This window comes from Siphateles boraxobius, unplaced genomic scaffold (assembly GCF_051911475.1).
Source record: "Siphateles boraxobius isolate OS27281-9 unplaced genomic scaffold, OSU_SipBor_1 68, whole genome shotgun sequence".
NCBI lineage: Eukaryota > Metazoa > Chordata > Actinopteri > Cypriniformes > Leuciscidae > Siphateles > Siphateles boraxobius.
Window position 1 is genome coordinate 11432909 of NW_027509195.1, and position 15453 is coordinate 11448361.

A 15453-nucleotide genomic window follows, 5' to 3' on the forward strand; every position below is an offset into this window, starting at 1 on the left:
TCTATATTTCTGTCCTCGAAGAGTAAATATCTTTAAAAGATTTAATGCAACTAACCTTTCAAACTTTTTTGAGACTATACAAAAAAAAATTGCGTTTTTAAATAAAACTAAAGTGGTTCTGCAATATAAAGTTGTTAAAGTTGTTGTGAGTTGTTAAACAAACCATCGCAAATTTAGAGATTTATTGACATGCATTGGAATAAATTAGAATATGTATGTTGTATGTACAGCATGTGAATGTGACACAAATGTTTGTGTAGATCCTCATAGAGCTGGAAACAGCATTGCTGGACGATGAGCCACACTGGTATAAGCTGCAAACGCATGACGTCTCATCGGTACCCCTGCCCAAGAGCTCCCCCTGCCTTCAGAGACGAGGACTGCACGGAGACAGTCCCACACGCAGACTGCAGAGTACGTCTCTTTCTCATCTTAAATGCACACAGAAAAACTCAGGTCAACTTTCTGCTCTTATATATTACATATGCTGCATAGCAGATGATTTTCATTACAGATTATATAGCTATTTAGCATTTTTTTGTATCAGCATCTGCCTGTGCTGTAATATGTTGATTTCCTCTCTCAGAGCAGTTTCTAAACATCTTTTCTAAAGTCCTAGGTTATAAATGTACTCTACACAAGGATGCAAGCACAAATGCTTGATAGAATTGCCTTTAAATGTCTGCCATTAACCTGGAGATGTTATATGGGCAATATATGGAACATTCACAATATGTATTTCTGCTCATTTTGATATAAAACTAAGCCACATTGCAAGTATCATAGTCTTATTGAATTTTTTATTTATTTTGCCATAAGTTTTCCTAAAGGCCGTGTTATTAGACAGAAAGGTTTTGAGAAGTATATATGATTTAAGAACTTTATACTGCAAAAACATTGAAAAACCTTTTACACAATGAAAAAATGTTAAAGTGATAGTTCACCCAAGAATAAAAAGTATTTCATAATTTATTCACCCTCCAGTTGTTCTAAACCTGTAAAGTTTTAGAACTTTCTTTTGTTGAACACACCAAAAACTTTCCGGTTACTGGAAGCAACTGTTTGCTTACCAACATTCTTCAAAACATCATCTTTCGTTTTATTTTCATTTTTGGGTGAACTATCCCTTTAAATAAAGATTTTTTTGTGATACATACTTGCATAAAGGAAGTTTTGGGTCTTAGACTACACATATTCATAAGTACAAAGCCCCTAAAGGGACATGGTGAAGAAAAAAAAATGAGATGGGAGGAGAAACAATTTGCCAATGCTTTTACGTTCTCTCGCAAATTTTTTGCATTCCCTCGAGAAAACTTTACATGTGCTCGCAAAATGTTTGCGTTCCCCCGAGAAGCTTTGCATCATTCGCTCGCAAAGAACACAACAGTTTTGCAAGCGAACGCAAAGTTTTTTCAAAGCATTGAAATATATATTGTTCCCTCCCATCTCATATTTCTTCTATCACCATGTCCCTTTAAGGGCTCCATACATAAGCGCTTGGTGATCTGATCTGAAATCTGAAACACTACTGCTGTTGGTCTGAGCGTTTGTGTCCTGCATTCATTGTTTTTTATTTTGACCTGGTTATTTCTGCAGCCAAGGGCCCGTATGTGTACAGCACAGGTAATGACCGCTGCATGCTCAGGCTGATCCTCTGGGTTTATCCGTGTGTTTTTATACTGGATCCACCCTGCTGTCCCTCTTAATCCTGTGAAAAATGAAACGCATCACGTAGAACGAAGTGGACCATCTCCCCACACCATCACATTTTTCCATAGTGATTCTCCCCAGTCCTGCTGTCTTCCCTCTACTGCAGATCAGCCTGACCTCTTCATACCGTACACACACTATAGTGAACAGGCTTCTGTCTGCTTTTACTATGACTTTTAGAAGGGCTGGATGGTATGACTAAAATTCAGCAAAAATAATTGATTATACACTAATTCAAAGATTGGGGTTGGTAAGATTTTTTAATGTTTTTGAAAGTTGGCTGCATTTTACTGATCAAAAATTCTGTAAAAACAGTATTATTGTGAAACATTATTAGAATCTAAAACAACTGTTGTCTATTTTAATATATTTTAAAATGTAATTTATTCCTGTGATGGAAAACTGAATTTTAATCATTATTAATCCAGTCTTCAGTGTCACATGATCCTTCAGAAATCATTCGCTGATTTGCTGCTCAAGAAACATTTCTTTTTATTATCAATGTTGAAAACAGTTGTGCTGCTTAATATTTTGGGGGGAAATCATGATGCATTCTTTTTCAGGATTCTTTGATAAATAAGGTTCAAAAGACAAAGTAGAAACCTTTTTTTTACTGTCACTTTTGATCAATTTCATTTATTCTTGCTGAATAAAAGTATTATTTTCTTTAAAAAAAAATACCACTGACCCCAAACTTTTGAACTGTGCGTATTAATTAGTCATATGCAATTTTTTTTTTTTTTATCTCTTTAGTTTAAACTTTATCTCATAATTGCATTGAGCATAAATAAACAGGAATACAAACAACAATAAATCCATAGAAAACAACACAACTAAAATTATAAAAATTACTATTCTGCCAAATTCTAATTGGATGAGCCACATTCAAAGCTGTTGTAAAAAGTGTGACCACACATTAGACCATGTCCCGTCTCTATTTTAACATTATTTCATACTTCGTTTGTCCCGTGGAAATATATACACAGTAAAGCAAACACTGTACTGGTTAACACATTTCTATAATTCTGTGTTCATTTCCATCATACAACCAAGACCTATCTGGTCGTTTCATTTCTTCCTCCCTTTACTGTTACTAGTCTGTATAGCTGTGATAAATAATATATCTCTAAAAAAGGTGTATTTTGTGTAACTTGCCTGTGTGTAAAAAGTATTTGAATTAGTTTAGTTTAGTTTCTTTTCTTTTAAGAGTGAGTTTTCTTGTTTGTTTGTTTGTTTGTTTGTTTATTTGTTTGTTTGTTGTTTTGTGGTTTTGTACTCACAGCACCTGTATTGAACCATTCAAAGAGACAGAAGCAAAGACAAATCATCAAATATCACATTCATACCAGTTATTTTCTCTTTATTTTAAGCATTTAGCTAATTGCTCTGAAAAGTGTCACCAAAGAGATCTTTTTAACATGTTTCAACATAAGGATATTATAAGACATTTCTTACAAAGATTTACAATGGTACCCATCAACTTCTGACTACATAAGAAAAGTCTCACAAACTTTTCGAAACCCTTACAAAACAGCAAGACACGACGGGTCGGGAGAATACAGCATGCGATTCTTTTTTAAATTTCTTTGACACTTGAGTGCTTGATTTAGCGATTTAAAGAGAGACTGATTTATAGACCGGAGAGAGGAAGACAGGCTTATGAAAGAGAGAAGGAAACGCGAGCGGGTTTATTGTGTTAAAGCACAAGGGTCTGTTTGGTGTGCTGTAGTTCTGTGAACGGCAGATTAGTTTTCATTCTCCATCTGAACTGAGTGATGGAGCGATCTCTTCAGAGTGTCAAACTCGGCAAACGTCAGCGCTATGGGCTGAGGGACGGCGTTCGGCTCGGTTTATTCCTCATGACTGAAGAGAAGGGAGAGCAAGATCCATTTTCTCACGTAACACAAAGCTCAGGCTGCCTCGCTCTTGTTTTGTGGATTTGGAGGAGAGAGAGATATCTGACTGACATGTTCAGTTATATGTAAGTAGCCTGAAATAGACAGGTATTTTGAGTGCAGCTCTTTTAACACTTGATATGAACGTCACAGAGGAAGATGAATGAACAGCCGTGTTTGTCAGTTCTGTTCCAAAACCTAGTGAGCTGCCTGCCTAGTATTTGAGGAATACTATAGGGATGTTTTTGTTAGCTAAAACTATTAAAAATCATTTTTGATCATTGAAATCAAGCTGAAAGAAAATGAAATATTGCTAAAAAAAAAACATAAACTGAAATTAGAAATGTTGCCATGGCAACTAACTTAAATAAGTTTAAGTTTAAGCACTAAAATTACAAAACTAAAACAGAAATAAAAATAATTTAAAGCTATGAATAAATATTTTTTAAAAATCAAAAACTTTCTAGTTTCTAACAAAATCTATCTATCTATCTATCTATCTATCTATCTATCTATCTATCTATCTATCTATCTATCTATCTATCTATCTGCAGGCAAACGTATGAGATTTAGGATCAGAGCAAGCAGAAAACATCCTAACATTACACCTCACTGCCTGCTGCAGAATCCACATTCTCATAGAACAGCTACATCACATGATCCAGGCTCGGTACAGACCGTACTAACACTTGTCTGTCTGTGTCTCTGTCTTTCTCCTGTAGGGTCTCAGAGGATCAGTGACAGTGAGTTCTCAGACTATGACGGTGAAGATGGTGTTGGCGTTGTGTCAGGTAAGATGTTAGCAGGAACACAGTGAAAATGACACCTGATGGAGGTGAAGACATTTATTATTAAATTCGTTCAATATGAAGTCACTCTTTGCTTTTGAAGACACACAATCTCACAGACACATATTTATTTCCACATGATAATAACTGGACATTTCTCACATGCAATGTAATGAGGTCATTTGGAAAATAATGTAGCATACTGTTTAAAAACGTTTCATAATGCATACTGTTTTACTTATCACTTACTGAATACTGTGCAGTATACACCATATAATACTGACAGTTGTTTAAAAATATACTAACATACTGCTTGCTCTATACCATAGTATAAACTATACTGCATTCTTACTAATATATGTAGCTTACTACTGTTTGAAATGTTGCATAATGAATACTCCTACACTTTCTACTTGCTGAATCCCACATATTAGTGTTGTTATTGTATTTTAAAATAAAAAATAAAAATAAAAATTGTTAAATGAAATAAATATACATAAAAATATAGACTGAAAAAAAAATGCAACTGAGATTAAATTAGAAATGTTGTCTTGGCACATTGTTGTCACATATTTCAGCGAATGCCATCCAATTATCATCTCGGAAATAAATGTGACTATTTCCGGTGAACACTTCTGTGTTCAAATGTCTGAACTTTTAGCAGTTCAATTCAATAAATCAAGTAAGAGATGTGGGGCACATATTCCACACAAAAAGGATAATGTCCTGCTATGCACAGTATGCTATATACGGAGTCCGCGGCTGTAACCGCCAACCGCGCATCACTAAAACACACACATCCACACACCCTTTTTAAAATTCCAGTCTTGCTCTTTGTGAGCGAGGGAAACCCTCTCTCAGTCTCTCTCTCTCTCTCATTGATTTTGGCTCTCTCTCCGGGCCGGTTGTAAAGTGCTGATGCAGTGCTTTCCGCCGGGAGAAGATGATTAACATTCAGAGGAATTATAGATCGCTGCTTTCCCTTCATGCGCTCTGTGCAGCTGTAGTTGTTTTGTGGCCCCTGTGTTTAGCAGCCGGTCATTTATTGCAGCATGATGCACTGGTGCCGATGCAGTCTCTGCGCTGGAGCACACAGAGGTCACATTCAGAATGAGGTTGTGCATATGTGTGTGTGTTTCAGAACAGACAGGCCAAACTAATGTTGCTTGTACTGTAATAGATACTGTAGCTCTGTAACTGCCTGGTTAGGCAATATTATAGGTGATTTTACAGAAGGTAATTAATACCTTTTTAATACTTTGTTTATATATATTTTCAGCAAAGATGCTTCAAACTGACTGGAAAAACATTTATAATGTTACAATATTTTTATACATATATTTAACACAAAAAAAAACATTTTTTTGAACTACAAAAGCATAAAGCAGCACAACTGTTTTCAACATTGTTAATAACAAGAAATGTTTCTTGAGCAGCAAATCAACATATTAGAATGATTTCTGAAGGGTCACGTGACACAAATTTGGAGTAATGATGCTGAAAATTCAGCTTTGACATCACAAAAATGTTACTTTTTAAAATATATTAAAATATTTATTTTCTTATTTATATTAGTCTATATATCTAATTTATATATTTTCTTTATAAATTAATTTAAAACAGTTCTTCAACGTATTACTATATTAGTCTTGATGAGCATAAGAGACTACTTTCAAAAGCATTCAAAATATCTTAAGTACTGACCGAGCATCGGAAATCTTCTTCGTAGATAAAGGCCAGAATGTTAAATAAAAGCACTTATGTTTAATTATTATAATTATTTATTTACTGATAACATTGATAAAAATGTACTATTTTACCCAACTTTTGTGGATGCTACATATTTAATATTTTAGTATTACACCATTAGCAACATGAAAACATCAAACTCTGTTAGAATCAATTATGAGTTCCTAGTAAAAAAGTAAAATAATAAGTCGTCAGAAAGACAAAATATCCTTCCTCAAACTTCTCTTTGATACATTGTTTTACCTTCAGCCTGTTTTAATGTGCGATACAGTCAGTTGAACATCAATCTTTTGTAATCATGCGAGGCACTGACCTCAGCGTGGCCACACTGAATGCTGGGTAATGAAATGCCATCAGGCTGAGTGGGCTGACAGCTCTTGCATGAGGAAAAAGTCATTATTCTGGTTTTGGTTGTGAAAGCCGTTTTCTGATTTAATGGGAGTTAAGTTCAATCATGGCTGGCCTGGAACATATTGGCTTCAAAAAGCAACTTTTACAGCAATTTAAGAACCAGTTATTGTGGAAACACACATAAGCATACAATATATAATCTAAAACAGACAGTGTTAAATACAAAAATCCAAACCGATTAAACATTTTTGCATTAAGGAATATACTTATTAAAGCGTATTCAAATTGCTATTATTAAATGGTTTAGCAATAATACATGTTGTAAAAATCTTTTTTGCCACAGATGATTAGTTCAGTAATTGTTTTCTTTGTTACAGACTATAGGAACGGCAGGGACCTCCAGAGCTCCACCCTCTCTGTGCCTGAGCAGGTCTTATCGTCCAATCATTGCTCTCGGTCAGCCGACATCAACCGGGCGAGGTCACGGTCTCCCAGCATGCCCCCTTCTCAGAGGTAAGAAACATCTCTCTGTCTTAACCTTTTCTCTTCGTAATCATCTGAACTGTGGTTGAAGGGTTTTGATGTTTTGAAGGGTTTCAGCGTGTCAGTGTTACCGAATCAATATCAAGGATCATGCACCTCTCAGACTTTGTATATTCTATAATATTTATGTTTAGGAAAAAGGTTATTTAGGGTTTTCTACTAAGCAAGCAAGCATTGGCATTAATTATTAATATTCATAATATTTAGGTTTTGTAAAAGGTTAATCAATCTATGGAAGCTTGTTTCCAAGTATTTATTTACTTAATTACTTATGTTTAGTAAAATGTTATTGAGGTTTTCTCTTAAGCAAGCAAGCATTGGCAAAATGGCATAGCAATATCAATGAATGAATGAATGAGGCATTTTATATAGCGCTTTCATATGTGCTATACACCAAAGTGCTTTACAACCATAGAAATAGAGACACTCTATAGTAATAGAAATATACACTCACCGGGCACTTTATTTGGTACACCTTGCTAGTACCAGGCTGGACCCTTTTTGCCTTCAGAAATGGCTTAATTCCTCATGGCATAAATTCAACAAGGTGCTGGAAACATACCTCAGAGATTTTTAGTTCATATTGTCATGATAGCATCACACAGTTGCTGCAGATTTGTCGGCTGCTCATCCATGATGCGAATCTCCCATTCCACCACATCACAAAGCTGCTCTACTGGATTGAGATCTGGTGACTGTGGAGGCCATTTTAGTTTAGAGAACTCATAGTCATGCTCAAGACACCAGTTTGAGCATTGACATTGTGCGTTATCCTGCTGGAAATAGTCGTCATAAGACGGGTCCACTGTGGTCATTAAGAAATGGACATGGTCAGCTTCTCAGGTAGTCTGTAGTGTTTAAACAATGCTCAATTGGTACTAAGAGGCCCAATGTGAGCCAAGAAAACATCCTCCACACCATTACACCACCAGCAGCCTGAACTGTTGATAAAGGCAGGATGGATCCATGTTTTTATGTTGTTTGCACCAAATTCTGACCCTACCATCTGAATGCCGCAGTAGAAATCGAGACTCATCAGACCAGACAATGTTTTTACAATCTTCTATTGTGCAATTTTGGTGAGCCTGTGTGAATTGTAGCTTTAGTTACCTGTTGTTAGCTGATAGGAGTGGCACATGTTGTGTGTGTTCAGAGATGCTCTTCTGCTTCAAGGATCGACATGTTGTGTGTTCAGAGATGCTCTTCTGCTTCAAGGTTCGACATGTTGTGTGTGTTCAGAGATGCTCTTCTGCTTCAAGGTTCGACATGTTGTGTGTGTTCAGAGATGCTCTTCTGCTTCAAGGTTCGACATGTTGTGTGTTCAGAGATGCTCTTCTGCTTCAAGGTTCGACATGTTGTGTGTGTTCAGAGATGCTCTTCTGCTTCAAGGTTCAACATGTTGTGTGTTCAGAGATGCTCTTCTGGAGACCTCGGTTGTAACGAGAGATTATTTGAGGTACTGTTGTCTTAACCCTCTCAGGTCTAAGGGTTTTTTGGGGTCCTTGAGGTGTTCTGACATGCTCTGACATTTGGGCTTTTTTCAGTTATTTATAAACATGTAAATGGCAAAGGTGTAAATTCACTCTATATAGCACAAACGGGGCTACCGTAATATGTGAGCAACATGTATGTACATGTTTGTATTTTTGAGAGAATATTGCTTATGCATGGATATTGAAAAAACTAAAACTTAAAGTGTCTGAAATAAGGCCACAAAAGACATACTAAATATGTGTCCACAAGACTTTTGACTAATGAGTGTTGTTGCCTAGAATTTTTGCTTCAAAATGATCTGAAAATCATCCTGCCTAATCATTTACACAAAACAATACATTGATTTAAATTTTATAAGACAGCTTTTGTTTGGAAAGGCAATATGCGTGGAGGCGTGTTCACCCCTGAGAAGACAAAGGCCGGATAATGTGCCGCATAATGAGCTGCGTATTAATTAGCCTTTCACACATGGTGTGTCACTGGGTCCCAAAGAATGCAAGGACAAAAGAAATGATCTATATATACATATTTTACAATTAGAAATTGTAACCAATTACAAATAGGTTACAATTACAACAACAATTACAATTTTAACAATATTTCAAGTGTATTGCTTTGTAAAAAGTATACATTTTATCATGCGTATTAAAAAAGGTAAGGATTCATTAGTTTGAATATTGGAACAAACACTATAATAACATCTTAGTTGATAATTCAATATACCTACTTTATTTTTGACAAAACATCATACTATAGTATATTTAACTATGAGCAGAGATTGGTGAACAAAAGCTTACCTATTTAATGTGACAGTAGTCTTTTTTTATAGTCAAAACTTTATAATCTATCCAAAACTAATCACAAAATCTTGTCTAAACATTCATATTTAGTCTGTAACATATCGTGTTTATGATATATTAGCATATACATGTTAATTTGCAGTTTGTTGCTTATACAGACATTTTATTTCAACATATTTCAGTATATTTTTACTCATCTTAGTAGGCTATAGCAATATAGTTTGGATCTGTTCATGTAAACATAACGTTTACTAATGTAGGTGCGAGAGTGAATGAACGGCACAGACACGCGCTCTATAACTGTAGTAAACAAAGCGCGCGCGCCTGTGCCGTTCATTCATATTTTAGCCTACACACAGACACGCAATTCATATTTAAACAGTCTTTTTGCGGTTTACAGACACTATTCAATATCGCGATTAGAACAAAGCACTTAAGATAAAATGACTTACTACATCAACTGGTTGCCGTTGCTCCTCGAAATGAAACTACCACTTCTGGTACATTTTCCAGGGTTATTAGATAGTATTATTGCTCACACCGAAAGGATACGCTGTGTACACAGCTGTACAATATACTTACTAAACACGATGTGTTTTATAATCCAGCTGGTGGGCGTTTACATGTTTGAATGGCTTGCCTTAGATCATTTGCGTTTGAATACGGCGCGCTCACCGTGGGCATGGCACATTAACGCGTAATGAGGTATAATGAGCTGGAAAGAAAAAGACTGACATCTCTCTCTTTTCATACAGATTACATAAACTGAGAATATTTGTTTTTTATATAAATTAACTCATTTAAAAGAAGAGAGTTCAAGCTTCATTATGGAAAAACACTCGTGCCTGTATGACAAGTATTCGCGGAATTACAGTTAATTTTCGGACGCGTTTCAGAATGGACTTAACTGACAGAGAGAAGGCAGAACGCGCATCATGTTTGTTTTTCTTTATTTGGCGAAAAGCACAACACTTTGTTTTTATTGTGAGTATCCACAAAAAAAATAGACACTGATCAGGATCTAATGATGTACAACACTTAATATGTAAGATCAAAATCAGCGCCCGCGCGATAGTCGACCTCAGAGGGTTAATATCAGCGGAACCAGTCTGGCCATTCACCTCTGACCTCTGGCATCATCAAGGCACTTCACTCACAGAACTGTCGCTCACTGGATATTTTCTCTTTTTTGGATCATTCTCTGTAAACCCTAGAGATGGTTGTGCATGAAAATCCCAGTAGATCAGCAGTTTCTGAAATACACCAACAACCATGGCACGTTCAAAGTCACTTAAATCACCTTTCTTCCCCATTCTGATGCTCAGTTTGAAGTTCAGCAGATCGTCTTGACTGTGTCTACATGCTTAAATGCATTGAGTTCCTGTCAAGTGATTGGCTGATTAAATGCTTTAACGAGCAGTTGAACAGGTGTACCTAATAAAGTGGATGGTGAGTGTATATTTGCTTTAAAGGAGCTATATTTTTTTTATCAGTTGCTCTTCCCTCAAGTGCACTTATAATGTAACCTATTAATAATAATATCAGACTATTCATAATAATAATACTTATTATTATTATAAATCTAATTTTATACAGCTTAATGTCAGTATAGTGCAAGAAAATCCTGCTGGCCCCTTTAATTAGACTGTTTTAAAATGATCTGTGCTCTTGATGCAGTTGGACGTGTGTGTGTTGGTGTCATTGAACAGTAACCACATTTCTTCTACATGAAGAGTTTGGGTTCATCCCACCATCATCAGCTCCAAAATAAACATGATCCCCTCTCTTCCCTCAAATCTTCCCATCTCTCTTCTGAAATTCCATCTATATTCTCTCCATCTGCCTGCAGTCATTTTCTCACCTTACCTCGAACCCGACACAGTCAGCCTCATGACAGTCAGCTGGAGGAACTCAGGTAGAGCGACATCCGTCCTCATTAACCTCCCTGTTAGAAGCCCACACTAACACATCAGGGTTTCTCAAACCATGACTTCCTCTCAACTTTAACAAATCCAGGTTTTCAGTACAGTACTTTCATAATCATGACATGATAAGATACCACCGGTTTGATACAGTTTTGTTGTTTAGTTAAAAACCTGCATTCATGTGGGTCCTTGACATTGAGAAACCTTAAATCTAACAACCTCATGTTGACATTTTGACACTGACTGCATATGTCCTGGTATAAATACAATACAAGATTCCTAAAGGTGCACTAAATATTTTTTTTTGTAGATTGTTTTTGTTGTGGATGCAGCATCCACCCATAATGTTTTAATAATATTAATTAGGTTGATATTTGTTAGTATTTATTAATATAATTAGTTTGATAATAATATTTATTAATTTTGCTTTAGTATAATACTAAGCCAATGCTGTGATGCTCTAATAAGCATGAACTTACACATATTCAGCTAAATGCTTTTTTTCATGAATTGTTAATGCTTTGTTTTCGATCGATACTAATCAGTGTTGAATGAATTATATTTGTAGTTGAAAATAAATTACTGTAGCTTAAAGCACATAAATAAACAAAGTGTTTATTTCAGAATTAATGTACTTAATGCTACACAAATATTTAAGTAAAACATTTAAAAACCAACTTAAATTTCATTATTATTTTTATGAATCGAATATAATAATCAAATATAAATGTAATAAATTGAAAAAATATATATTTAAACGTTATTAATAGTAATAATAGTAATTATGATTATTATTATTATTATTTTCTCATTTAACAGGCAACCGTTATTATAATGCATTGTAATTACATTAATGTTTTATTTTTAATAATTTTAGGTGTCATTTTATATATGTATATATTTGGAAAAAATGACTGTACATCAATTTAACAGTTCACTGGTGATTTATTTATGTCAACCTGAGGTTTCATGTCTAAAAAAACTAGGAAACACTCTGAAAAACAAAAACAAGAACATGCTGAAGGAAGAGCACATGTATTTCCTCATCCCTCTGTCCTAATGTACACCATCCCTGCAAATGTAAATATTTCCCAAGAAAGCTTGGAAAATATATACACCATTATACCTAACAAGCTTCTGTCTTTGTGAGAATGGTGAGCTACTGTATGCCTTTGAGTCATTCCTAAAGCATCGTCATCATTTTCTCATAAGGTCATCATAAAGAATCTGAGCACTTATTTTTGCTGCTAGCTCAGGTTTTGTTTTAATAATCAGTGACAAATAGGTAAAATGGACATAAATACAGTACTTCACTGCTTTGAGTGCTAAACATCCATGTGTGTTTGTCTATAATCTCTAACTTGGTGTTTTGTGTAAAAAGTTGTCTGGCAGATGTTAATCTCTAGTAATGTGCATTAATCTGTTATGTTTTTATTATTTAATTTGATCACTTTAGAAAACGATTTTATATGTTTAAACCCTGATGAAGTGTGTTTAATGCACAGTCTGTGAGGGTTTATGTGAGTCAGTTCCAAACATCTGTGTCTTTTTGGCAGCCGGGGCAATAGTGTGTGTCCCATCAATCGGCTGGCGTGGTCAGGTTACCTTGTCCTGTTGGGACGGCCTGTCACAGAGGCGTACAGTGACATGGAGGGGTACCGGTGCTGCAGTTTTTTGGGTCAGCCATTTGTGGCCTGTCTAAAATGTCGACAGCCTTTTTGTTTCAAGTTGAAGACATTATATGGGATGATATCCAACACCGAGAGCAAACCTGCTGCCCTGTCATGAGCTGGGACCGTTTCACTGACGAATAACCCCACGCCTAGTGCGAACCCATTTGCAAATAACATTTCCTCGTTCAAAGCATAAGTCTAACTAAATTTAGGGACGTTTATGTCTAAACTAGTGCTGTCAAATCAATTAATCATATCTAACATAAAAGTTTATACACACACACACACACACACACACACACACACACACACACACACACACACACACATATATATAATATACATGTACAAACCTTTATGTTATGTGATTAAATGTGATAAACTTTTATGTTAGATGTGATTTGACAGCACTAGTTTAAAGCAAGAATTTTTTTTCCAAGAACAGTGAAGGTGTCGCGTTGTTGTTGCATACAGTAGTAAACCGCTAACACACAATCTTAAACAAAGTGATGCTGTGTCTGTGACCATTTTTACGTTTTGTTGTTCTTTGAATAGTAGTAGCTGCATTTTGTTCCTAGCTCATGATTATTTTTTCTTTTGTAATTAAAGTTACCCAGTTCTATTTGACTCTTATTCTTTGACCTTTCAATATATTAGAGTATTAGATTATTAGATATGCAAATAATTTTAGCTAGTGTTGTAATGCAAATAATATATTTCTTTGCCTAAAATCCCAAATCCATTTCCTTATTCTCTTTCATTTAGGGATAGAAATCATAGGGAATTTAAGGATTGCACAAGTTAATCAGTCTTAAAATAGCCATCAATTACAAAAATAATTTGCTTAAAACTAAAACACACATTTTTCTTTTTCAGATTTTTTTAAAAACTAATTTCAAGCTGTCTGTCACTTTAAAATGTTTAATTTGAGTACTTTTTAAAATAAATCTCTTTTTTTGTTATTATTTGTATATTAATATTTCTTATTAAACCGCCAGTGTAGTCACTGCATTTATTTCAGTAATTATGTATTAATATATTAATCCATGATCTGATGCTGGGCAACTTTTCATGCACTACACGTGTCTCTGTGTTGTCTTGTGCATTATTGTATATTATACAGTGTTAAAAGTGTTGTTTTTTAAAGCAGTGTTGGTTCCAAAAGTATTTTTCCCATTCATTTTCTCAAAGGGATTTTTTTTAAATGATCTGTCCTGAAATATTTATCACCTAATCTCTAAAAAATGTTTTTCTCTCTGGATAAAATGGATGGGATTTTTCCTTGTTTTCCCTAAAAATGTGGGAATAATCTGAGAACACTCTTTCCTTCCACAGTTTTAATTTTTAATTGTTAATGTATCTTTCAGTCTTATAAACTCTGCAACAAAACCAAATGAAAAGTATATTACATCCAGCATAGAACTGTTGAACTAGACTCATACATTTGTTGCTTCTAAGTGCCAAAGATCGACACATGGACCTGGACCTGTAAGAGTCTCAGCGCTCCATCAGCCTGACACAACCGACCTGTCCCACTCTAAACACCGACCTGTTTCCCCCTCAATCACGTTTCTCCAGGAATTACGGAGCGCCAGACAGGCACGAGTATCACCACAGGTCCCGTTCTGCAGACCAGCGGTCCACAATGGAGCGTCCCACGTACAGTCGCTCTCGCTCCACAGAGCGGCCGCCCGACGGGCCCCACATGAGATCCTCGATGCCCTCGCTGCCGTCAGGACACTCCGCTCCACCCTCCCCTGCCTTATCGAGGTGACCCAGATCAAAGCAGCCCTGACTAATCCAACAAAACACCTTTCATGTGTTAACAAAGATCCCCGGCATCCCCAAACAACCCCTTTGATTTATTTTATGCCCCCTCTGCGGCATCGCTGTTATATCCGCTCCATTTCATGATCCCTGTAGATGCACCAGATACGGCTCATTTCTTTTTAATGATTTGTTTTATATCAGAACACACCAGTTATACTTTCAGTGAGTGATGTGGAATCTCCATTGGTTGTTATCCATGTATTGTGATGTTTAACTCATTTGTTTTCCCCCCATTTGGTTCTTTTGTCTTGAATACTAATATGTTTTGTTTGTTTTCGGTGATGGCGGAGAAAAACGCACACTTCTCTTGCAGCATCACTGTGGAAGACTCACCTTCATGTGCCAAAGCAACAAGCATTTTGTCAAATGTACCATTAAAATCTACGTGTAAAGTACATATTTACTGAAGCCTCCTACCAGGAATAATGCATGGAATAGAATGGCAGAACAACTGAATTTACATCAGTGAGCTGTTGGTTTGATTCAAGATTTTATTGTTTGAAAAATATATGTTTTTGTTAAGCAAGGATGTATTAAATAGAACAAATGTGACAATCAAGGCATTTATAATTTTACAAAAGATTTTTATTTCAAGTAAATGCTGTTCTTTCTGAACATTCTATTCATCAAAGAATCCTGAAAAAATGTATCATGGTTTCCACAAAAACTAATTAGCAGCACAACATTCAACATTG

The 15453-nt window shown here is 35.5% G+C and overlaps 1 protein-coding gene across 26 annotated transcripts in view; it reads left to right on the forward strand.

The window, feature by feature from the left end:
• Nucleotides 1-15453, forward strand: part of rims2a (regulating synaptic membrane exocytosis 2a) — a 217818-nt gene that overhangs the window by 126309 nt on the left and 76056 nt on the right. For 7 of the 26 annotated variants that reach the window (XM_077214747.1, XM_077214748.1, XM_077214746.1 and 4 more), the window contains 6 exons: nt 261-414; nt 1597-1623; nt 4328-4396; nt 6871-7006; nt 11180-11245; nt 14507-14698. In XM_077214747.1, the coding sequence (XP_077070862.1) occupies nt 261-414; nt 1597-1623; nt 4328-4396; nt 6871-7006; nt 11180-11245; nt 14507-14698 (644 nt within the window). The remainder of the gene's footprint in view (nt 1-260; nt 415-1596; nt 1624-4327; nt 4397-6870; nt 7007-11179; nt 11246-14506; nt 14699-15453) is intronic. The other 19 variants (XM_077214769.1, XM_077214758.1, XM_077214754.1 and 16 more) reach the window with 4 other exon arrangements.